This window comes from Pan troglodytes, chromosome 4 (assembly GCF_028858775.2).
Source record: "Pan troglodytes isolate AG18354 chromosome 4, NHGRI_mPanTro3-v2.0_pri, whole genome shotgun sequence".
Lineage (NCBI taxonomy): Eukaryota > Metazoa > Chordata > Mammalia > Primates > Hominidae > Pan > Pan troglodytes.
The window spans coordinates 38,408,870-38,434,461 of NC_072402.2; the positions used below are offsets into that span (position 1 = coordinate 38,408,870).

The 25,592-nt window shown below is 43.0% G+C and overlaps 2 protein-coding genes across 6 annotated transcripts in view; both read left to right on the top strand.

The window, feature by feature from the left end:
* The first annotated feature begins 759 nt into the window (after positions 1–759).
* On the top strand, positions 760–11,380 carry OTP (orthopedia homeobox). Its single transcript, XM_001143053.7, has 3 exons — positions 760–1,638; positions 2,927–3,336; positions 9,375–11,380. Exons 1-3 carry the CDS (start codon positions 1,602–1,604, stop codon positions 9,903–9,905), a joined length of 978 nt encoding a protein of 325 aa, XP_001143053.1. The 5' UTR covers positions 760–1,601; the 3' UTR covers positions 9,906–11,380.
* An 8,179-nt stretch (positions 11,381–19,559) lies between these two features.
* The window catches only part of WDR41 (WD repeat domain 41), a 177,747-nt gene continuing 171,714 nt past the window's right edge, over positions 19,560–25,592 (top strand). The window contains exons 1-3 of one of the 5 annotated variants that reach the window (XM_063811144.1): positions 19,604–19,719; positions 20,296–20,415; positions 23,184–23,245. In XM_063811144.1, the coding sequence (XP_063667214.1) occupies positions 23,240–23,245 (6 nt within the window). In that variant the 5' untranslated portion in view covers positions 19,604–19,719; positions 20,296–20,415; positions 23,184–23,239. Of the gene's footprint in view, positions 19,720–20,280; positions 20,416–23,183; positions 23,246–25,592 lie in introns of all 5 variants that reach the window. The other 4 variants (XM_063811145.1, XM_054684288.2, XM_054684287.2 and 1 more) reach the window with 4 other exon arrangements.

Sequence of the window (25,592 nt, forward strand, 5' to 3'; positions counted from 1 at the left end):
GCGAACAAAAAAAGCCATTTGCTCAGTATTATTTAAAACAGACTTCATAGGGCCACCCTTTTGTGGAAGGTTTATTTGCACTAAATGAATAATCTTAATTGCATCACTCTCGAATTAAAAATCAATGTTAATCAAGTTGGGAGTAGTAAATATCAGCTTTCATTGTGACTGGGTAGAGGGCATTTTTCTTGTGTTGCAAATAAAAATACAAGTCAAATAACTTTAAAAGGGCATTATGTTCTGCTACAAATACAATTGAAACGGATTGTTTAGGAGCAGATCAGAAATGGTACAGAATTTTGCACTTAATTTCCTCAGTTATCATTTACAATAAGAACCTCTAGGCTTGACAGCCAAGTCTAAACAGTAGTAAATTAGTACAAATTTATACTGATTTTACTCTAATAATCGTAATAAAAGCTTATAGATTTGGCACTAATTACATAAATGCCTAATGATCTTGAAAATTACTCTGGTTAGAAATATATTACTAATCTAAACTTTGTTGTTGGCTGGCTCTGAAAAATCAGAACATTAGAAATGGTTCGCTTCACTTGTGCAAAGCACTTTAAATTGTTCAAGTAGTTTAACATATTCAAGAGGAAAATAAAGAGCATTTAACTTTATTTACAGCCTTAAGTGGAGTTGGGAGCCGAGCTGAACTTAGAAACTTTGACCAAAAGAGCGAGTTAGGGGCGAGGATGCGGGCGTGGGCCAAGCGGAAGAGCAGGAGCCGGGAAGAAGCCCGGTGAGAAGAGTGCAGAGCGCTCGAACCCACACTCCGCGAGGGTCCCCAAAGCAGACAGCGGGCGCTGGCGGTGCCAGGGAAGCCGACTCTTTGCGCTCTAGGCCCACTGTGGGGTTGGGGCTCGTATAGACCCCGGGGCACAGCCAGGGCGCCTGGACCCTAGGCGCAGGCCTGCTGAGCCGCGGCGAAGTCTAGGCGCTGTCTGAAGGCCGCGGTGTGCCCTCGTCGCGCCCTGGGCTGGCGGGCCAATATGAGCGGCAGGCCCAGAGAGCGTAGGTGGGGGCGACCCTCAGGTCACGCCAGGGTCATGGCCCGCTCTGACCCCTGCTCTGCCCCTGCCCTAGGAAGATGTTAGCTCAGAGGCACAGAGCTACGCCTTCGAAGCGCGCAGCGCCGGCCAAGGGGAAGGAAAGGGGAGCCTGGAGAAAATCGCAGGGAAGAACTAGAGGGAGCCGGGCCCAGAAGCTCAGGGCGAGGCCGAGGCGGCTGACGCTGCTTTAGCTCCTGCTCCGGGCTGGAGCTGCCAGGGCTGCCGCCGCCTCCTTCAGGCGGGCGCAGGCGAGCGGGCGGGCGGAGTGGGGGACTCTCCGGGCGCTGACATTTGCAGGCTGCCCTCCTGATTGGTCCCCTCGCCGAGCTGCTCACGGGTTCATTCAACTGTTAAGCACCTCCCCGTCTCTCTAAAGGACATTATAATGCAAGAAGCCCCCTTTTTAACCACAAACCGAATTTTCTTTCATTTAGGTGATCTATATATATCTATATCGTATAGCTTATAGCTTATATCTATTTTAAATAACTTAAAGCCGCTAAAATTTGGGGGGGAACAGCTTTCGCCCTGGAGCGGTGCGCGATGCTGTCTCATGCCGACCTCCTGGACGCCAGGCTAGGTGAGTGCGCGCCTCTCGCCCGGGCAGCCAGGAGAAGCCGGGGCAGGAAATTGTCAATTTGTTCCTTATTTTACCTTAATGCAACCTAAATGGACTAATTTCTTTAAAAGTAATTGTGCTGCATTAAAGTTTAATTTGATTTAACATCGCCTTTAAAAAAAAATCTATGGAATATGTAGATCCAAGAAAGGAGTTGGGGAATGTTGTTACTTTTTGTTTTTCTTATTTTTCGCTTCCCCCCTCCCCCGCCTTTTTTTTTTTTTTTCGAAAGGCGATATACCCCGTGATAATTTGTTAGGAGGTGTTTCTCTCTCTTTTTTTCCTCTCCTGTTTGTTTTGATTTGGGATTTCTTTCTCCTTCCCTCCCCCCGTTTCTCTCTCCCCACCACCATCTTCTTCTCTCCTCCTTTTCTAAGTGTGGTGTAATTTGTAAAAAATCTGGCATAAAGGAGAAGCTGCTGCCATCAAGGCGGATTTGCTAAGTGTGCTGGTTGAGAAGGAGAGAAGCCAAATTCAACCTCACAGTCATCCCCCCCTCTTCTGCAAGGGACTCAGCGTTGCCAATGGCTGTGAGGAATGCGCCTTTTATTTCTCTGGAAAGAAAAGTTGAAATCTCTAAAGTTTGATTCACGGTTGTCCATAGAGTTCACTCGAGTTTCCTTAATGCTATCTGGGTTGCTGAGCTCTGGGTTTCCGGATTGGGAATCTTCGGTGATGGATGTGACTCCATTTTCCAAACACTTTCTCTGATTTGAGGGGGAGGCGGAGCTGATTTGGGTTGATTTCGGGGGGTGAAAGCTTGGAGGCTTATTCATCTTCCGAAAGTAAGAGGGAATCGGCTGAGGGCCGGAGGTACAGTTCGTCAGGCTGCCGAAGCGCAGGTGCCGCAGCAACCGAGGAATTGTTTAATTTTCTTTCTGCCTCCCGCACCCCTGTGTCCAAAGATTTGCTCTCGATTTCCTGGGGCGCCTGGGGTACTGTTTATGGAAGGGATTCAGAGGCATGTTTTATTGCCGGGACTGGGAGTGTTTTATTGTGGGAGAGACGAAAGCTTGGGCTGTTTACTACGGGAGCCGGCTGCGGAGAGGGCAAGGGGCCGGGAGATATTATTCCAACCCGGCTGTCCAAATTCTGGGGGAATCCAGCTGAATACCCTGGGAGTTTCTTCCTTAGGACAAGCGCGGGTGCGGAGGGGGCCGAGGACGGGTTGAAGGAAGGCTGCGCGGGGAAGACAGCCCCTCCTGGCATCGCCAAGAAAGTAGTGACCGCGATCCCCTTGCCTCCTCAGGTATGAAAGATGCCGCCGAGCTTCTGGGCCACCGGGAGGCGGTGAAGTGTAGGCTGGGCGTGGGGGGCTCCGACCCCGGGGGCCATCCGGGGGACCTGGCGCCCAACTCTGACCCAGTGGAGGGAGCCACTCTGCTGCCCGGGGAGGACATCACCACAGTGGGCTCTACTCCGGCCTCGCTGGCGGTGAGCGCCAAAGACCCGGACAAGCAGCCCGGGCCCCAGGGCGGCCCGAACCCCAGCCAAGCCGGCCAGCAGCAGGGCCAACAGAAGCAGAAGCGCCACCGGACGCGCTTCACCCCCGCACAGCTCAACGAGTTGGAGAGGAGCTTCGCCAAGACTCACTACCCCGACATCTTTATGCGTGAGGAGCTGGCACTGCGTATCGGGCTGACCGAGTCCCGAGTGCAGGTACGAGGGGCTTGGGATCTGGGACAGAAGGCAAGGACAGGGCGGGAGGATTTGGGCAAAGGGAGCAGGGTCTTCCCTTCCCCTGTCGAGATCCTGGGCTGCTTTCAGGCTGCCTGTGCGTTCCTGTATCGAGTTATCTCCTTCTCTACCCGGAAACTGGTCCCCATCGCCATCCCCCAATGGACACGCAAGGCCCGTCTCCGGCCAGTGTAGCGACATCCCGGAAGAAGCTCCTCAAAATCGAAGCCCGGCGTTGTCGGGCTACAGGGTTCGCCTCCTCCGCCTAAGAAGGCAACCTCAGCGCCCCCCCGGGCGGCCCAGCCGAGCGCGCACCTCAACTCCCGCTCGCATTATTGACAAATATTACCCCCTAATGAGTTTGTGTTAAGCGTTTGGATAAAAGGAGGAATGCAACAATTATACAGAAAACAAGAGAAAAGAGCAAAGAAGGCGAATGAGCGCCTTTTAAAAAAGTGCTACACCCAGGTTTCACGGCGTGGCTTTATTATCTTAAGTATCACCCTCCCTCTGCACTCAGGCGAAATATTCCTAGCTTTGATGTTTGCAAGGGGTTTGAACTTTCGTAGTCTACCAGTGCGCTGGGGGCAGCTGACGAGATTCCCACAGCCGGCGAGCCCCGTTTTGTTTTGGAGTCCTCTAAGGAAGCTGCGGTGGTGGAGGGGAAATGAAGGCTTTCTGTTGTGGATATCATGTCTGAAGAAGGGGCATTCAGAACGGGAAAGGTTGACAGGCAGTAGAGGAAATCATTGCTGACCCCTTATTCTCCTCCAACCACTCTCCAAGCTGTAAATTATATATAACCTAGAAAATCACACCTATAATTATTCTGAAAATTGGTGAATAAAAGTATAAGCCTAGTGAATCCCAGATTTTTTTTTTTTTTTTTTGCTTTTTAAAAGAAAGAATGAAGACATATCAAATATTTTATGGACAGGTGCCTGGAGGTGAAATTCCAAGCGCCGGTACTCACTCTTGAGCTATCCAGGGTGCTGAAAAATCTTCCTTTGCCGTCTTGGACGGTGGTATTTTCTGTACGATATCCTGGGTGTCATCAACCTGGTCAATTTGTTAAACCAGTGCTACCTACTTTTATAAAATTAACTTTAAGATCTTAGTTACTTTACATTTGATCTAAGAAGTAAGCAATGAGAACGTCCGTAATCACAGCGTTGAATGTTTCTGTCTCCATTCGGCATTTTAAAGATAGTCTAAACTGAAAAGATAGCGCATGCTTCTGCTCTAATAGCAAATTAATATCATTGGGGATTTAAAATGGTCAAATTAATAAAGTAATATTGATTAACATAATGATTAGCATTTTTATACAATATAAGTCTGGGTGGTTTTGCTAGTGAAAGGCCTAGACCATGGTCTTTTAAAACTACACACCAAAAGAGTACTAATTGTATAACTGTAAACATGTGTTAGTAATGCTCTTCAAAATTTTTATTTTTCACCTTTTAAAAAATATCTGAAGTTGAGTTTGAACCTTTACATAAATATACAATTTCAATACTTCCATCAACACTGATGACAGTGCTTGCTTGTAGGTTCAATCTTGCAGGTTAGAAATTCATAAATTTGGGGGTTTTGTCCTTTAAGAGAAAGATTATCTATTAATTCTTTATTTAAAGTGTAAAATGCTGTGTCTTAACCTAGATATACTGGCAATTAGTTTAAATTAAAATAGAACTTAGAATCACAAATAAAATATAATTGAACAACTGATTTTATGAAAAAAGAAAACGAGGTCTATTAAACTTTATTAGGTCTTCCAAAGGTTAATGACAGTTATTCTTTTAACAGAAAAAGTTGTAAATGAAATAAAATATAAGCTATGTAACAGAAATAGTTATTTCCAAAAAGTACACAAAAGAATGCACAAGAAGAAGAGACAAAGTACTCTAATTGTTCCAGCATAATGTTCAAGCAAAGATAATAGCTTGAGCCTGCTGATAGACACAATTTAATAGAATGGCAATTTCAATATTTTTAAAAATAATGTTCCATAGTTTAAAAAGTAATCAGATCAACATAACCTTCTTAATTAACTTTTCAAAATGATTAACATTATGTAATGTAATGCAAAAATAATTTATGGAAAATGTATTTACTTCACAATTCACTGTACCATTGCTCCTTGACCAAATTCAAATTAAATAGTAATTGGCTTATGTTCTTATATGATCAGTACTTCATAGTTTTCTTTATAGTTAACAGACTGCCTGCCACACATTCTTTTCAGTATGTGGGCCACTGCGCTGATTAAAAATTGTCTAAACATTTAATTCATTGCAATTGTATATTTTTAAAGATGCTTTTTGATTCTAGACTAAATTATCCAATATACTTATTTTTATCTTTATTTGGTATATATCATACTTTTAAGTATTTATTAAAGCATCTCTACTCACATGGAGGCCAATTCCATGTCTGATATCGCTCCTCTTTTCTGGCCAGTGTAATAAAACCATTCCTTTTATAGCATGCCATTATTAGAAACCAATTTCAGAATTATTTATAACCTGGAATGGCTTATTAAGCAGCAATGTGAGAATCATGCAAATTATGTGATCAAATGCAATATAATAAGCATAATCATTAGTCTCTAGCATGGATTAATTAACTTTCAATATTTTATTTACATAAAAACCAAATCAGTGAAATAACTTCTGCACAGTCAGGCTTGCCTTTCAATATTTTATATGAACAAAAATAATGTGCTGTAATTCCATTGACCGTGTCCCCCAGAATGGCCCTGTCACCTGCCACATCTTAATAGGGGGACAAACTGAGTGTGTTTTCTAGTTTTCTAATGGAATGAGAAATTGCATTTTCTTCCTCTCCCAGCACTATTAAAGTGTAATGAATTCGGCCCAGAGTTCACGGCTGGCTGATCGAAATGAACCTGAGATCTAGGCTTTAATACAGCTCCCCAGATTTCCTCCAAAATCTTCACATTAATCATTTGCTGGATTCCAATGAGATCTTCATAAAGCATTTGCTTCAAGGGGGGAAAAAGTAATATTCTCTCTTTCTCTCCCTCTTTTTTCTATTTCTCAGTCATTTATAGCTGGGGAATTAAACGGGCTATATATTTTAAAATACATTTACAGTATGTCTATATTACTGTAACAGCAGATATCATGAAAGTGGATTTTTAGATTCTAACCTCCATTAGATTCTCACTGTTGTATTAAGCATTTTCCAAGAAGAGCTGCATTTCAAACTGAGTACAAAGTTGGCCCGTGGCTGGGGTTAATATATTTCCTGGAGTTGTCATCTGTGCATTCTAAAAATCTCCCTTAGGTTTTGCCTGCATTTTAATCCGTCATGCTCTAGTTTTCAAGTGGAAACATTCACATTTAAAAAACATATGCATCGTAGCTTGGAACGGAGGTGCTCAGACCCCACGCAGATTTTTTTTCCCAATCCCAGTAAGCCATGAAACATAAAAAAATTTGTAGCCATCATTTGACTACTAACCCTCAAACATAATTGAGCACGATTTTCCGATTATTTCTATAATATTTAGTTCTTTAACAGCTGTTCTTTTCCGCCTGTGCCTGAGCAGATCCTAGATTCAGAAACCATTCTGGTAGTCACATTTTCTATTGAAATTCTACTGGGCAATCCTCCCCCTCTTTCTTTTTTCTGCTCCTTCTCTCACACTCCCTCCCCTCAAACAAACATTTCGGGATTCACTGGCACTTGCAGGTTGTTAGGAACCGGTCTTGATTTTATAAGACACCTTTCAAAACATAATCCCGGTGCGGCGTGTAAGGTGTGGGAACCGTTTAGTCACAGACACCGTCCCGTCTACCTCCCCCGAGTCCAGCCTTGGGTGGGTGCTGCACAGCGACTTGCGGCCTTAGGTCTTCTCGCTGTGCCTTCTTTTCCTCCTGAGAGATGCTCTCCGCCTAAGACCGCTAACAGCTCAATTGGGTCTCATTGATCCCACTCACCATCTAGAGCCCTGTTGCCTCATTAATCCGTTGTGCCACCAGCTCACGGGCTGCAACTGGGAAGAGACGAGACCTGTTTATCCATCGCCGACACTGGGATACGCAGCAATCTGCAAAATGGGGTAGAAACCACAGGAAGAAAGTGGTAGGCGACGGCGCAGGCACGGTAGAAAGGCGAGGGCCGGCCCCAAGCTGGGGGAGTATTCTAGACTGCAATACCGTTCACACTGGTAAGCGTAGAGTGCGTCTACGCTTGCCTGGGCATGAACACACCGCTGAACATTGCTGGCTCACCGAGACCGAGGGCAGGTATGTCCATACCCCTGATACTTTAGCTTACAGAGTAAACACTAAATAGGTTAGATTAACGGATGCACAACGTTTTTTTCCACGGATATGGTGGTCAAATTGCGTTGGCCAAATTCTAAGAGGAAACTCAGTACCTGGGCTTGTCCCACATCATTTATATTTAGGCACAGTAAACGCCAGATGACTAGATTTTAAACTGCAAGTCTTCCAGGCAGGCTTGCTGGCAAATTATTATTATTATTATTATTGTCATTTAAAAAGATCACATTCAAATGGGGGAGATGGGAGTTATCTTGGATTGGCAGCTTATGTGATATCTTTCAGGCAGAACTCTTCTTCTGTGATAGAGGGTTTGACACGCCTAGGCAAATTTGCCTGACAGGGTCTGTAACTCCCGGGCCACTGTTAAAAAAAAAAAAAAAAAGGAAGGCTGTTTTCATTTGGAGTGTATTTTATCAAACTCATTTCCCTGAAAAAGGACGTTTGGGTTTGTCTGAGCAAAATTAAATTTGATTCATATATCTCGTGGTGAAATGTGACCTCCTTTAATTCGTATTGGTCCGAAAATTTGCTTTTAGTTTATAAATGAAACGGGGGCGACTTGAGGGAATTGGAGGTCTTGTTACTTGGGACCCTTGGTAAGTTCCTGAAAGGAATAGACTTTGGCTTGGCGCGGTGGCTCACGCCTGTAATCCTAGCACTTTGGGAGGCCGAGGCGGGTGGATCACGAGGTCAGGAGTTCAAGACCAGCCTGGCCAACATGGTGAAACCCCGTCTCGACTAAAAGTACAAAAATTATCTGGGCATGGTGGCGCGTTCCTGTAATCCTAGCTACTCGGGAGGCTGAGGCAGGAGAATTGCTTCAGCCGGGACCCGGGAAGCGGAGGTTGCAGTGAGCCGAGATCGTGCCACTGCACTCCAACCTGGGCTACAGAGCAAGACTCCGTCTCAAAAAAAAAAAAAAAAAAAAAAAAAAAAAAAAAAAAAAAAGAATAGGCTTGAAGGCTCTTGGGGCAGCAGGTTCCAGCCACTTGTACAGCCCAAAGGTGTCCATAGAGTGGTTTGGGAATGAGGCACGGAGAGTTGTGGCAGTAGCACGAAGCAATATGGGAGGAATCGGAAGTCATGGTGGTGACCCAAACAACACTGTAGCTCAGTGGCGTTCACTTTCCCACGCAGATCACTGTATTAACCTCTCCGCTCTGTCAACCGTAGCGTTAGGGGTTTTCCTTTGTCTTTCGATTTTGAAACTATGTTATCCACAGCCTGTCATCAATTTCCAAATTTCCAGCGTTTCTGAAAATTCTATAGCCCATCAGTGTTATAAGGCATGCTATTAAGCTACATGGGTACACGTTTATCTTCATTTGTACACCTGTGGGTCGAGCTTTGACACATGCCTGACTGCAGACCTGTGAATCTGTGCAGTGCACAGAATGTGCAAGGGCGTGGTGAAGACTGCACACGTTTGGTGTGTTTGCACAGTACGTAAACTCTCCGGGGCACGAGCTCTTAGGAGCGCAGGACTCCGCGCTTGGTGGGTGCAGGGGGCGCCAGTTGCCAGGAGTTGGTGGGGAGCCACAGTCTCCGGCTGGGTATGGGGGCTTGTCGGGCCTACGGCACTTGTTCCTCCCAGGGCAGAGCGGCTGTATCCGAGGCGGGTTTCTGGGGCTCAAGCCCCAACTCCCCAGCCGCCGGGCCGGCTAATAGCGCCCTGTCTGTCTCCCGCCCCGCCCGCTCCAGGTCTGGTTCCAGAATCGACGCGCCAAGTGGAAGAAGCGCAAGAAGACGACCAATGTGTTCCGCGCGCCCGGCACACTGCTGCCCACGCCAGGCCTGCCTCAGTTCCCGTCGGCTGCCGCCGCCGCTGCCGCCGCCATGGGCGACAGCCTGTGCTCTTTCCACGCCAACGACACCCGCTGGGCGGCGGCCGCCATGCCTGGCGTGTCACAGCTGCCTCTGCCGCCGGCGCTGGGCAGGCAGCAGGCCATGGCGCAGTCGCTGTCCCAGTGCAGCCTGGCGGCCGGTCCACCGCCCAACTCCATGGGCCTGTCCAACAGCCTGGCGGGTTCCAACGGCGCGGGGCTGCAGTCGCACCTCTACCAGCCCGCCTTCCCCGGCATGGTGCCCGCCTCCCTCCCCGGCCCCAGCAACGTCTCCGGTTCGCCCCAGCTCTGCAGCTCCCCGGACAGCAGCGACGTGTGGCGGGGCACCAGCATCGCCTCCCTCCGCCGCAAGGCGCTAGAGCACACAGTCTCTATGAGCTTCACTTAATGCAGCCGCGCCCCGGCCCGCTCCGCCCCCAGCACCGCCCCCGGGGCCGCCCCGAGGCCCTTCCGGCGCGCACCCGGACCCCGGCGCCCTGCCCCGTCCCGCCCCGGCCTTCGCCCCGTCTCGTTTCGTCCTCGCCTCTCTCCTCCACTCGCTCGGGCTCACCCCAAGCCCCAGCCCGCGAGGCCTCCCCTCCGCCTGATTTCGATCGCCCGCGGTCCCCCGTCTCCCGGCCGCCCCTCTTCCCTTCCCACCCAGCTGCGCCCTCGGCCCGGTCTCCAGCGCCTCAGCCCACCCTTCCCGCCACCCTGGCCTCCCTGCTTGCGCTGGCCGTGCTCGCGCCCTCCTCCCGGCCTTCTGACTGGCGGCGTTCCCACCCACACCTTCGACGCGACGCCTACGACCCCCCTCGCCCGCCGCCTCCCCTCCGGTCCCCTCTTTCCCCACACTTCGCGACCCTCCTCCCGCGCCCGGCAAAAAGCATCCTTCCCGCCATTTTACGTACCAGGGAGTCGACTCAGGATCTGAAATCAGACACCAATGGACTGGTTTGTGGGCAGAAACACACACACTCGCACTCTCGCTCACGCTCAGACGCTACACACGCGCGCGCACAGACACGGTGCACCTAGGTCACACACGGACGTGTTCAAGGGACAGCACAATGTTAGGGATTTTTGTCTTAAAGGAGGACAAGCATTGCTACCAACCGCCTCATCTGAGGGCCCAAGTGATATGATTTGATTTATCCTTGTACTCTCCAAGCTCCTGTCTTTCTTTCCTCTCCCACCACGCTACCCTTGCCCAGTCCACCCAGTCACATCCGTGCAGCCCTCTCTTGGCTTGCAAGATAACGCTTTTATTTTTATTTTATCTTATTTTCATTTTCTTAAGCACAACTGTGTGAGAGTGTAGAAGGGAAGGCTTCTCAGGAGGAACGTGACAGTGGATTGGGTGGCTGGAGTAGACTAAAGCAGTCATGTGACGAGGAAGAGGTGATCTGACCCATTTTGATAAGTCTTTATAAGGAAGAATAAAATAAACGTGTAAGCAAAATTTTCTTTTGTAAAAGCAAAAGCCACATCTCTTTTCTGGATCCTTCAGGACTGGGGTTTGTTTGCTTCCTTTTCTGTTTCTGTCTTCTCGCTGCTCTGTGCCCTTGGTTGTTTTGTGGTGGTCCTGTCGTCCCTCGTGCCCCTCGGCCACCTGCTGGCAGCCGATGGGGGCACTCGGACATCTACAACCCTGCAACTTTGTACAGAGAAACACAATCAGCTCTTTCTGCATGTGCTGGTCAAATCCAAACCCAGAGAACAGAAGCGCTTTCTAAGAATGAACAAATATGTGAAATAGGATGTTTTGTGTAGATAAAGCATTCTTGTTACATACTGGTCAATTTGTGATATGTTTTAACTTAATGTCTGTGTTTATTTATGGAATTCGGTTTTCTTAATAAATGTTTGAGCTAATATAAAGCATATTATTTGACGTTTCCGGACAAGTTTATATCAAGTTAAATGTAAATGGATAAAATAAAATCATTTTCAGTATGTGATATAGAGAATGATGGGTTTTGGTGTGACCTTGAACGGCGGGAGGGGTCTCGTGGGGGGAGGGGAGGGGCCGGTCTTGGGAATGGTTATATTCGCGCCAGTTGGAACGCGTGGGCCCTTCGCCCTGCAGTGGGCTTGGGGTCGGTTTCTGGGCTGCAAGGTGAGGTCTCCGCAACGGGGCGGCATGCTGGGGCGCCGCGAGCGCCCCACGCAAGCTCTGAGCCTCCCGAGGTTTCCGGGCCAACCCAGGTTTCCCAGGTGGGACTCCGAGCGTCGCTGTCGGCACGAAACGCAGGGCGCGAGAGTTCCTCAGATGAACGGTGTCCCTGGGGCAGTGGCGCGGAGGGCGCCCCTTGCGGGCTGCGTGCGCGTGATGGGGAGGCCGTGGGTGGGAGGGGACCACAATTCGCACCCTCGGCCTTCAGAGCCTGGAGTTCTGCTCTCCGGCGCCGCCCCAGCCGTGTCTGGCCCCAGGTACGCGGTGGAAGCTAGGCCGCGGCTCTTGCCTCCTCCGGGGCCTAGGCCTCTTTGGGGCCTTCCCTAAGGCCACGGCTTCCCTTCATGTCCCCAGACCCGGGATCCGCTTCAGATACCCGGGGCCTCCCAAGTAAGGGACAAACGCGCTTCTCCAGAAGAGGCGTGTCCGGGACGACCAGCGCCTACCAGGGCTCCCCCAACCCCGGGGCTGCTCTGGTTTCCTCTCAGGGTCCCTGCTGGCTGCGTACTAACCTCGACTTCAGCCACGTGCTCAGGGGACTGCCCCAAAGGAGTAGGAAAAAAATGCTGTTTCTTCGGTCGGCCGAGGGGAAGGTTGCGGTGTGTTTTAAACTTGGAGGCAAATCGATATCACAGGCTTCCTTGGGAAGGCTAACCGAAATCAATCTTGTGGTTTGAAATTTAATGGTCATTATAGGCATTGAGAGGGCACCCCTTTTCCCACGGGAAGACTTCTCATTTGGTTGCCTCAGAGTGTAAACCCTAAAAAATACCCTCCTGCTAAAATACAGTACAGCTGGGCTACATGTGAATTTGAGGAGCTGTTGTAATCGTTACTCAACTAAGAGAACACAATGGAATCTCCTCAGAGATGAGAACAAAAAGCTATGATTTTTAATGATAAAGTAAATCTGTTCATATTACCTTAGGAATTTTAATTAGAGGTAAACTGGTGGGTGGGTTCACAGAATATTTCAGTTATACACTTTCCTAAAGACTATTTTTAGTACATTAAAATATTAAAGAAGAGAAAACATGCTCATTTTGAATTTCATACAAGAATGGAACATTTCTGTATTTGAGAACTCATCCAAGAATTTAGCAGCACACAACCACCAAATTTCTAAAATATGAGTTAATGAAAAATACTTTTCCTTGTTTTTACATTTCATCATATTCTCGCTTGTTTTATGTTAGTGCTTTTTTTTAAAAAAAATTGAAATCATGGATACTGTAATCTCAAGTCACATTTAAGAGATCAGTACAAATTACGGATTGCTTCACCAGTGCTCATGGAATGTTGTTTACAAGGATGCTAATTTTACAGCTTTTTTATGCTGCTATAAAGCATAACTTTATGATGTAGGAATGCAATAAAGGATGCTAAATGGAATCTTTAAAAATTGTATTTCTCAAAGGCAAGGGAAATGGGATCTTTCATTGGAAAAAAATGGGCCAACTCAGAACACTGATGAGAAGTTGCAAATCAACTCAAGTGATAGATGCTTTCAAAGATACTTATATTTCATAATGTAGCGGTTATTTATCAATATTATAGTAAAGTGTACAGAGTTTTTCACTTGACTTGACTCTGGGCTAATATTTGTTTCTATAGCAATAGATTTTTGTATTCAGAATCCTGAACATTTTAAAGTCATATATGCCATTAGGTTAAGGGAAGGCAAGCAGGCCTGAATTGTTAAGGTTGACGGTTTAGCAAAGATAAAAAGAGGAGAATAAGAACCTCAATCACAAGCCTGAAAGATTTCTGCTTTTTGAAGGAGAAAAATCTAACAACAGAATAATGCTTCATACAATTTTTTTACTCATCATTAACAGCAATTCTGACTCAAAATTGTTAAAGATCTAATAATAATTAAGTAAATTTAATAAGGGAATAAAGACAATAAAGTTGAATAATATCAGAACACAAAGTAGGTTAAGTACAACATGCTAGATGTCCTGCCTCTAATAATTGTACTTTTTGCTGAGTAGCCTGTTTGATATTGAATACTGTCACCACATGCTAGCTGGAAACAATCCATTATGATGTAACCATATGATTGATTTATTTTAATATACAAGTTCATCCTTGTATCTTTATTTTTTCCTCAGTATTGGTACTAAATATCATACATGCCATACAAGTGATGGTATAGTAATGATTTTGCGCTTAGATTACCTTTTGTTGATGGTGGAGGGAATATGATATGGGAATGCAACCTGCTGAAGATGATGTTAGATACTCAATACAAAACAGCATGCAGAGCAGTTTGGGTAAATCACGGTAGATGTGCATATAGACATGCAGAGGAAATAAAGAGGAAAATTCTAACTTTGGGACAATTTATGTTTGGTGCCCCCAATGACAGCTTTTCCCAAAAATGAAAATGTGTTTTTAATTTATATTGTGGAAATTACATTTAAATTTTTAGGATAAAGAAAAAACTTAGCCCACAAATATGTGTATTCGAGTAATGGCAGTAGTTAACCTGTCAGTTGAAATAATGTAACCTTCCTTTTCTCCTTTTCATGACATAAAGATAATCTCATCTGAGGGCATTTATGTGAAGAAATAACAGCATGGCATGGTGAAACCACTGGCTCATTAATCCTGGCATCTACTTCCTACAGGGTTCTGTGATAAGTTAGATTCATTCACTGGGCATTTCAGAGTTTTTGATTTGTCACCATTGGCTAGGTTCACTGAGTTCAGGCTGAATTGAGCCAGAAGCAATGTTTATTGGTAATTTTGTAGTACAGGCTACCCTAATAATTCAGCCCAAATATCTCATCTGAAAAATATCCATTCACCCTCACTTCTAATGTGGGTTGCAGCTGTGTTCATAGGGAATTGAAAGAACATCAGTGATTGGGCATGTATTTTCTAAATTATTAATATGATGGCTAATAGCTGTAAACCCATCTTTGTATCCAATGCAGAAATTATGACTTATTTTAAAAATGAAAGCTGCAACAAAGAGGGGCACCTCCTGCCCGGCTTTCTGCTAAGTCTCCTCAGTGCAGAGCTTTTGGTATAGGAACCATGGCCGATTTAGCATGTGGCCATTACAGAGAGACACAGAACAATGCCTTTGGCTTTTTTTAATGTGTACACTATCAAAACAAGGCATGGATTTAGAAGACTTACTAAAACGTGCCATTAAGGAGTTTTGGGTATGAGCTGTGTACAGAGTTTTTCACTTGACCTGACAAAAGAGAGCCATCTTTTGATTCTGATGATGGCATACATGCCATACAAGTGATGGCATGGGGACCGCAGTTCACACCCTCGGCCTTCCGAGCCCTGCGCTCATAAGTTGTTTGTCTTTAAGCAGGCATAATTAGTTGTTATTACCGTTAAGCTGCATCTTCCATCCACGTGATCAAATATCCCATATATCTCAGTTTCCATCTTCAGACCCATTTTATTTGAGTTACACTTGTTGCAGTTGCTCACGCTGCCACAATCCCTCTCAGTTCTGTGTTGAAGTAATTCACAAGTACCAGGAAATATATAATTAACCCACATGACATATATAGTATATGTTCTTTGCATCTTTCACTGAACTATCGTAAGACTTTATATACTTTTGTTCCTAGTCTTTATTGAATCTATTAAAGATAAACTCAAGGTCAGATTAAGAACTGTAGATGCTTTTTAACACAGAAAAGATTATATGTGATTTTTATGAAATTAAAAATAAAAATATTAAATTATAAAACAAAACATAGATATACTGAAATTAAAATAAGTTCTTCTTAGATTTGCTAATAGCACAATTCTGATGAGTTAAATGAAGCTGAACTGGTCTCTCTTTTTGCTACCCTTGCTTTATTAATTATCTTAGTCTATTATCTTAATGCTTAGGTACTCCAACATTGATTTCAAAAATAACATTTTTAGAGAGTGTTATTTCATTACTTTCCCTCAAGTACCTTACATTTGAACTCCATTTTTTAGTTGACAAAGCTCATTATCTCATTTAACTCATGGCACCATTATGAAGTAGATATTTTAACCCTTGTTGTATAGAGGAAGAAATTGAGAGTCACGAAGGCTAAGTAACTTGCCAAAGGTCATAGCCCTAGTAAGTGGCAGAGATCATTCTTTAAGTTACATTTTCAGGTCATTAAGCATTACCATTGTGTATGTAACATATAGACATTTCCCCTACTGTTAAAATATTTTCGGGGAATAAAACTAAATATCTTTACTTAGAAATTTAACAGTCCACCCTTGTAATTTAAACAAGAGATATTTTGATAGGACATGATAACTGCATCAAAATAACACATGGTTTCAAGAGTCTAGAAACACTCCTGTCCTACGGAACCTCACCCTCTTTCCAGAGGTTAATTCAAGATATTTCAGCCACCGAGAAGGCTCTTAATCCTGTGAGAAATCTTTATCAATGAAGTCATCTCCTTGTGACACAAGCTTTGAGCTGAGGTGGCAATAAACTTGTGAAATAGCCCTAGGAGTACTTTGAAAGGTGTGGCATTGTAGATGGACAGGGGAAGGGAGAGGATCCTTGGGTCTTTTGGTGCTTTTCTTGTCTGTCCCTGCAAGATTTTACAGGGAGATACTTTGATGTTGCTTCTGTATATTATTAAAAGAATTACAACTCAGCATAAACTGCATGTCCTTTTTCTGGCCTCCATATATTAGGAATCCATTGCCAAACATAGATCATAAAATCTTAGCATTTGAAGGGACCTTGAAATCGTCTCATTCAAATTTCTTGACCACAGTTGTCCCTTTTTTATTTCTCACCAAGTGGACTTGTGGGCTCTGTTTGAATGAAAGGTGGATGTCTTTTATTGGCCTGCCAGAGTTCTTCCTTTCATTGAGCCTAGTCTGTCTTTTGTCTCCTAGTTCTTTCTTCTGTAGTCTTACCTCAGGAAGGACTTTCTGTCACAGCTCTTACTACTGAAATGATTTTTCTTTTTAGTCTTCTTTTATTAATATCAGTCAGTGTAATACCCCTAGGCTATGCTATGGTACCAGATAAAATTCATCTCTGGCTTAACACAACCAGGGATTTTTTTTTCTTGCTCACACAAATGTGACTGTGAGTAAAGTAAATCTCTAGGAGAGCTCTTCTTCATGTGGTGACCCAGTGATCCAAGCAGGTTTCATGTTGTGACTTAATCACCCCATTATGGGGTTTCCACGGTCTTTGTGGGAGGAAGAAAAAACTAGAAGTTGAAACTGGTCCTTTATGCTTTGGTCCAGAAACTTCTACTCATGGTCCAGTACCTAAGAAATTATTATAAGGCTTCCCCTAATTGCAAGAGGACTGGCAAATGTGGAACACATGAATAGCCAGTGAATAGAACATATCTCTGCCATAATCTTATTTTCTCGGTGATAAACACTCTTAGTTTTCTCATTTAACATGTTTTTCCTACTTATATATAAGTCAACAGTTTTTTTGTGCTTGTTGGCAAAGCCTGTAGGTGGGGGTACCAGAGAAATATATAACATCCAAGCTCTTCAAGGAGCTTATCATATAATTGGAGAGATAAGACAAATATATTTTAAAAAGAAAATCATACAAGTCGATTTATAATGGATTGATCAAGTGCTAAGTACTCTGATCTATATCTCAAATGCAGTGGAAACTCAGAGAAGCAGGAGATCATTGTGGGTAGAATTCCTGGCCAGGCTTCCTGGAGGAACTGGGTCTTATAGGATAACAAGGTCACCCTTTAGGATTTTATTCTCCACTTTTGTTTTATTCTGTTGGAATTATTTTGACCTTTCCTTGTGGCTCTTATTTTCAGATCTATAAAGTATGTTTCTTGTGTTTATATATATCCTTACCAAATTCTCCACTAACCTCTTAAATGTGGAGCCATTAACCGGATTCAAATCTCTAATGACCAAGGCAAGACATGGTGGACCACTTGCCAGACTCACTTTAATAGCCATTCATAATCTGATAGAGTGTTTTAGTATCACTGATATTCCCCAAATGGATACATTTGAGCAATGTAATTCCCCAATATATAGCATAGACTCTGACACATATTAGGTGCGCAATAGATGCTTATTAAGTTGAATTTAGGTCAGATGTGTTGATGTTAAAGCTCCCAGCTTATTGCACGTGCTATGATCTATTATCATGGTGGGGTAATTACCAATTAAAAATATGTATCGTAAAGGGCTTACATCATTATTAAGGTAAAAAATAAATCACTCCTGACAAGCAAGATAATGTTTTTATTCCCACAAAAAGAGATCATCCTTGTCCTCTGATGAGCACAGTGCTCACTTGGAGTAAACTAGTCACCCATGGGAAGCTAATTACCTTTTCCAAAGAACTGGGGTACCATGTAATGTCTTCGAAAAGGTAATTCAGTGAATGATGCCCTGTTATCTTGGAAGAGTTAATATGCCACTTTTAGAAACTCCAGTGACTGGATTGTCTCCCACAATGGAGGGAGGAGCACACACTTGCCAGGAAGCCAGCTATCTTAGATTTCCCTGTTGGAAGACTTAAGAGCTTCATTTTCATTTTAAACCTAGTGGTTTCTTTGAGAACTGGTTGTATGCCATAAGCCATTTTAGATTTGAAGAGTGATGATGAGAATTTTCTCCTTAGGCAGAAGAACTCCGGAGGAAGACCTTGAGCTTCTGATAGGGGTTGTTTTGGGTTCAGGTTAGGAGAGCGTTGCTTCTCAGGGAGGGAGGTTGTTTGTTTTTCAGTTACAGAAGAACAATCCTTGTCTAGTCATGACTCTGCTATATTTGGGGACCCAGAAGAAATGCATGGTTTGGAAAACATAGTTATAGTCCTTGATCAGCCATTACCTGACTGTGTTTTTAGTTCAGTCACTTAGCAGTTGTGCACTTCCATTTCCTCGTCTAATATCTGAAGTTATTTCCCAATGCTGACCATTCTAGTAATGATTAACTCTACATTGCTGACTAGTGTGGGGCAACTCAGTTTATTTTATTTTATTTTATTTTATTTTATTTTATTTTATTTTATTTTATTTTTTTTGAGACGGAGTCTCACTCTGTCTCCCAGGCTGGAGTGCAGTGGCGCGATCTCGGCTCACTGCAAGCTCCGCCTCCCGGGTTTTACGCCATTCTCCTGCCTCAGCCTCCCGAGTAGCTGGGACTACAGGCGTGCACCACCTATGCCCGGCTAATTTTTTTTTTTTTTTTTTTTTTTGTATTTTTAGTAGAGATGGGGTTTCACCTTATTAGCCAGGATGGTCTCGAACTCCTGACCTTTTGATCCGCCAGCCTCGGCCTCCCAAAGTGCTGGGATTACAGGCTTGAGCCACCGCACCCGGCGCAACTCAGTTTAAACATAATCAAATGCCTGGACTGGTCTTTGTCTAATCTGTTTCTTTTTAAGGCATTGTCCCTTTTTTTTTTTTTTTTTGATCTGGAGATAGGGGATCTGATTCTGAGTCAAGTCAGCATTGTGTTACGGTGGTGAAAAGGTAAGCTCATAATATCAATGCTCTGCTGAAGAGTTGCTGCCACTGACAACATCATTAGCCTCCCTGTAATAGGACCCAGGGAAGGATTGGGACTGTGTAGGAATTGTTTTCCAGAGTAGGAAAGAAAGAGTGGAACATGCAAGGATATAACTTCTTATAGACAAACATGGCTGTGCAAAAGAATCCTCATTCCTATCCTTAAACAATTAGTGCCATGGGGTTTGCATATCATCTAACTGAAAAGGAGAAATTAGAAAATAGACAACCTAGACATATACTCATATAGGAAGCACTCGGTAAATTTTGGTTGGATTAATTAGATTCAAATAGTACCAGTTTCTTGTGTAAACTTAGTGAAACAAATGGCCAACGACTTAGAAGCCTGAGGGGGCAGTTCCAGCATATTTATTTCGTTGCCAAGGCAACACCAGGTGTTTGTGACCACAAGGGAGAATGAAAAGAATGGGCAGCCTAGTGGTTGCTCAGGTGAGCGCAGGTACACAGACCAGGAAGTATCTCTGCTCCTAACCTCTCTTTATGTATGCATGAAGGCTAATTGTTCGAGTCCAGGGGAAACTGGTGAGGTATGTGAAGTTTTTGTTGGGACTTCAGCTTTCTTCATCCCCCAGTATTTTCAGGGTCATAGGACCTTATCTTTCAAATTCTTTTCCCCTATTAAAACAGGAAATTAGCTGGGATCATTTACATTTTGACTAAAGAGACTTACAGCAATATGCTAACTTTCTATTTTAAACTCTTTAATTTTAGTATAGAAAGAATATTTTTATCTTAATTCATTAAAAGAACTTTTAAGCAGTAGGAGGCAAGTAAGGGTGATGTTGTGGGTAGAGTTTGCACAGGGGCATTCTGCAGTTTCAGGAAATTATACCACACCTGACAAGAATCTACTTTAATTGTTTGGGAGTGCTCAAGGAGCTGGAGCAAAAGGGGTGAAGAAAATATTCTTTCTTTGGGAGGTGGGAACACGGGTATTTGTTTCTTATTATTTACACTGTATATTATATATATAGCATATATATATATGCTTATTTCTTGGACATATTTCACAATAAGATAGGAAAAAAAGTACCAGTAGTAATTTCCTCTTCCCTTAGTGTCCCCTCTTTAAACATCATCTTTACTAGAGTGATGGCCTACAGGTTCCCCGAGGGATTGATTGCCTCACAGCTGCTAAGTATACAGAGGCACCTTTTGGCATTGCTGACTTCTCTTATGCGAAGCCCTGGGCTCCGAAGTCACCTCTGTTTCCTGGCTTTCCAGTAAGTCTATCTAACCCTTGTTAAAAAACAAAAAAAACAAAAAACACCCCTTTTCCTTTCCTAGCTCTAGTCCTCTGCTTTAAAATTCCCAGGGTTCATTCTTACTGTGTAATATCCTGCCCTGAGTTTTCTTCTTCCTTCCCTATGGTAATCCTGTTGTTCCCTCTAGACAGGTAGTCCTCATCCTCCTGGCCCCCAATCTCCACTGCATCAGAGACACCTGGACTTGGTGTCAGGTCTGGGGAGAAGCAGCAGCTAGATATGTTGCTCAAGCACCTTTCAGATAATGGGGGTGAGGGTAAGAGGGAAAATTGGGGGGGTCTCTAGGGGTGTAATACAGGAAAGTCTGCCCTGAAACACAGGGATAGGTTGAGACAATGAAACCTGAGTGTGAGGAGAATCAGATTCAGGACTTTTGTTTCTTAATTTGTGTGTATTGATGATTAGTTTAGCTATTTTCTGGCCTGAATGCGTGGTACCTGACACTTATTAGATGGCAAAAATTATTTGTTGAATAAATGATCCTGGAATGGTGTGAGGGAAATGCAATATCGACTTTGACTTTAGGTACCAGAAAAGTGAGAGAGGAATCAAATGATTTTCCATGTAAAAGTAAAAATCATATTGATGTGAGCTGCTTATGTAATCACCATGAAACAATTACCATGAAGCAGTTATATGTAAAATAAAATACTTTCAAATGAACTTTGAGTTCTATTTTGTAGCAGTAGTAAATTCTACTAGTGTCAGGTAGGCTGTATCAAGGTGTAGAAAGGGAGGTTACTGGTCATCTAATCTTAGTGTTGCTGGTTAAATTCTTCACACAAATTATAGACCAAATTGTCATTTAGCATAGCTTATGGACAGGATGCCCACCACCTTCTATGGGATCCCATTTCTTCTAAAACGTCGTTATATCACACTGAAACCATCCCCCTTCTGGCTTATCCTTGATGTTCCACAAAGCAAGTCTTCAACCTTTATTGCTTGACAGGTCCTCACATGTTCAAAGACAGCTTTTCTGGTCCCCCTTCTTTATTAAATTCTGTGAAACAATAAGGGGCTATGGTCATAGGCACTAAAGTTCCCCAAGTTATCAAAAAACTTGTTTAGGCTGAGTGTGGTGGCTCACGCCTGTAATCCCAGCACTTCAGGAGGCCGAGGCAGGTGGATCACTTGAGATCAGGAGCTCAAGACCAGCCTGGCCAACATGGTGAAACCCCATCTCTACTAAAAATACAAAAATTAGCCAGGCATGGTGGTGTGCACCTGTAATCACAGCTGCTTGGGAGGCTGAGGCAGGAGAATCACTTGGACTCAGGAGACGTAGGTTGCAGTGAGCTGAGATCGTGCCACTGCACTCTAGCCTGGGTGACAAAGTGAGACTCCATCTCAAAAACAGAAAAAAAAAACTTGTTTAGTCATCTTTATTAAATAGAAGACAGATTTTATCCATAAAGAGCATCAGAGTGTTCATACACTTTTTCCTATGCCAGATATTTACAGCAAGTTATTCTTTTAAATCAGTATTTCTCAGGCCCTGGGAATGGGGCTTAGGAATCTCATTTTATAGTTTGAGAACCATTGTTTCCATTGCTTCACCTGTCCAGGGGAATTAAGTGTGATTGATGCTAACCTCAGGAATGGGTCACATCTGGAAAGCAATGTTGAGCCTTTCTGGCCTCTCAGCCAATGGCCTTGGAACAACGTTAAGTCTTTTACTGACTGAATATTAACATTATTCCTCATTAGCTCTCTTATTCTCATTTACAAGCTTTCTTTTCCCTTCTTTTTCTTAAGTCATCGATTTCTCAGTTCTAGTTACATCTCCCTCTGCAGCCCATGACTGGAATTCTTTCAGCCTCCATATCCTCAGCCCTCAAGTTGCCACTCATATGGGTAGTTATTTGCTTCCAACATTCAAGTTTTATGAGACTATTCCTACACTCAGTCCTTTAAATTGCATTGCCTTTCAACCTTTGTTTATTTTTTCTAAAACTTTACTTATATACAAATGTTCAAAATCCATTTATAACCTGTTGCTCCATCTGGTTATTTTCATGGGTTATGTTCCCTTTCAATCCTTTGACACGTACCTACCTAATATTTTAGTACTTATGACCAAAAACATAGATGGTATTTTGTGTTTTGTTTTGCATTTTGCTTCTGTTTATTTCCCATATCGGTATATATCTTCATATGCCTAGTTTTAATGACTATGATATTTGTTTATAGCTTTCTCTGATTTTTAAATATTACCTGTTTATTTTAAAAATTGTTAAATATAAACGTATTTATTCACTCAAAATATATTTGAATGTCTGATTCTATAGATGCTTGCCCAGAGTTAAGCACTATTAAGATTTAATGTATCTGTGTGTGTGTGTGTGTGTGTGTGTGTGTGTATGTGTGTAGATGAGAGAGACAGAAAATTATTTTAAAGAATGTTTTGTATATAACAAGTCTCCTAAGTGAAAACACAACAAATGAAAGTCTTTCACTTACTGCAACATTGTCCAATATGGTAGCCACCAGCACCATGTGGCTATTTAAATTTAAGTTAGATAAAATCAATAGTTCTCTTCCTCAGTCACAATAGCCACATTTTCAGTGCTCAAAACCCACATGTGGCTTGTGGCTATTATATTGGATATCATCACAAAAAGCTTTATTGGACAGTGCTGACTCAGCATTCTAGGCTAAAAAGATACAGAATAAAGTTGCCCTGCTTCGTGCTGAGTTTCACGGGCCCGCATTCTGTGCTTTAGCTGTGGAATGGAGCAATGGACATGGACAGTGAGTGTCCCTGAAGGCCGTTGAAGAAATGCATGTAAGTAGGAACTTGGCCTAGTCCTGAGATTTCTATCTAGATTTTAATGTAAAAACATTTTTAATGGGATAGGATGGGGAAGAAGAAGAAAGTCTTAACTACCAAGGGAATAGAATGAGAGGGGTGTGTAGTTTAGGTCTGATATTTCTGTGCTTGCTATACACCACTACTAGAATCCATGCTTCGGTGATTTTCCATCAGTGGTAACCAAAGAAGGCTTTTTATCTAAGGTTTTAATGTATCTGTATGTAAATGTTTGGGCTGTGGCTTGATCATTTAGAGTGGGTATATGAGGGATGTGGTAAGGAGTGCAAGAGGAGAGAAACTACGACTTGAAGTAAATGTATGTGTATGCAACACACACACATACATGCACACTAAGATTTTCTCCAGTGATGCCATAGCTGTTTCAGGAGAGCAAGTGTCTTACCACTTACAGCTTGTCCAGTGCCTGATCTGAAATTAGCCTCACTTTCTCCCCAGGGCATCCTTAGTTCCCTGCAGATCTCAAAACTGGTTATACATCAATACTCTGTGGACCTGGTCAGATGTGCTGCTACATTAATTATAATGCAGATCATGGTTGTGGATTCTGTATGCAGATGTGCATGGAAATCTGCAGGCTTTCCATGTGCACAAAGAAAAAGCTGTTGAAAGGGCTTAAATACGTTGCATTGGTGCCAGGCATATTTATCACAGGCTAGTTACTGAGAATGCTGATGGATTTATTTCATGACCTGTGTGGTGTAAAGTACGCAATGAGAAGAGACTAAATTGAGTTGGTAGAAAAAAATATATACATATACCTTCTATCCCACCCCAATTTCCCCCACCTAAAAAAAAAAAAAGAAAAAGACAGAGTGGGTTTATATAAAGTTTTGAAGTTTCAAATGATGACTTAAAGGTAAGCAATTTAATTTTACTTTGGAGACTTGCAGTAATTTTATTTTATTTATTTATTTATTTATTTATTTATTTATTTTTCTTTGAGACAGGGTCTCACTCTGTCTCCCAGGCTGGAGTGCAGTGGTGTGATCTCGCCTCACTGCAACCTCTGCTTCCTGGGTTCAAGTGATTCTCCTGCCTCAGCCTCCCGAGTATCTGGGATTACAGGCATGTGCCACCATACTTGGCTAATTTTTGGATTTTTAGTAGAGCCAGGGTTTCACTATGTTGGCCAGGGTGGTCTCGAACCCCTGACCTCAAGTGATCCACCTGCTTCAGCCCCCCAAAGTGCTGGGATTACAGGAGGCGTGAGCCACCACACCTGGCCTTTTTTTTTTTTTTTTTTTTGACTTGCACTAATTTTAAAAACTGAGATTTAGAATGATAACCTGGTGTCTTAGTTGCTGGCAATATTGGAAAATCACACAAACTCATTATTGCCTTGGTTTATGGTATTGACCATGAGAGGCTATTATAGTAACCATCAATTTTTTAAATTATAAAATACTTCAAACATATTCAAATGTAGAAAAAATAGTACAATGAACTACCATATATCCATCACCTAGATTCAATAATTGTCAAGATTTTATCCTATTTACTTAATTCATTCTTTTTCCCATTTAAAAAAATCTGTTGTAGTATATTAAAGCATATCTCAGACATTATAAATATTTTAATAAACATCTTTAAAAATATGGACAAATATGCCATTTGCATACCCAATAAAATAAATGATATATTTTTAGTATTTAATCCACAACCAAATTTATTTGACTATTTCAAAAATGTCTTTAGAGTTAGTTTGAGTCAGGTCCAAACAAGGTCCATACAACAGAGTGGTCTGAAGACTTTTTTTCTTTTTTAGACAATTCAGTGACGTTAATAAACTTGTAGAGTTGGGCAACTATCATCATAATCCAGTTTTAGAACATTACCTTTACCCTTCAAAATTTCCTCCAGCCCATTTGCAGTCAATCCCTGCTCCCACTTTCAGCCTCAGGCAGCCACTGATCTTCTTTCTATTTGTATAAATTTTACTTTCTGGACATTTCGTAGATTATGTCTTTTAAAATCTAGCATAGTTTCCTTCTCTCTTCCCTCTTCCTCCTGCCATGTACTTATTTTTCTGTAGAATGCCCTGTTTTCTGAACTTTTCTGTTCACTTCTTTCTGGTGTCATTTAACTTGTTCCTTTATCCCCTTCTCCTCCACATTTTAAAAAATTTTATTATTACTATACTTTAAGTTTTAGGGTACATGTGCACAATGTGCAGGTTAGTTACATATGTATACATGTGCCATGCTGGTGTGCTGCACCCATTAACTCGTCATTAAGCATTAGGTATATCTCCTAATGCTATCCCTCCCCCCTCCCCCCACCCCACAACAGTCCCCAGAGT

Excerpts from the sequence above, each read along its gene's own strand:
- OTP (XM_001143053.7), top strand. The coding sequence starts at position 1,602 with ATGCTGTCTCATGCCGACCTCCTGGACGCCAGGCTAG. Across the intron at positions 1,639-2,926 it reads CCTCCTGGACGCCAGGCTAG|GTATGAAAGATGCCGCCGAG; the intron begins GTGAGTGCGCGC and ends TTGCCTCCTCAG. Across the intron at positions 3,337-9,374 it reads TGACCGAGTCCCGAGTGCAG|GTCTGGTTCCAGAATCGACG; the intron begins GTACGAGGGGCT and ends CGCCCGCTCCAG.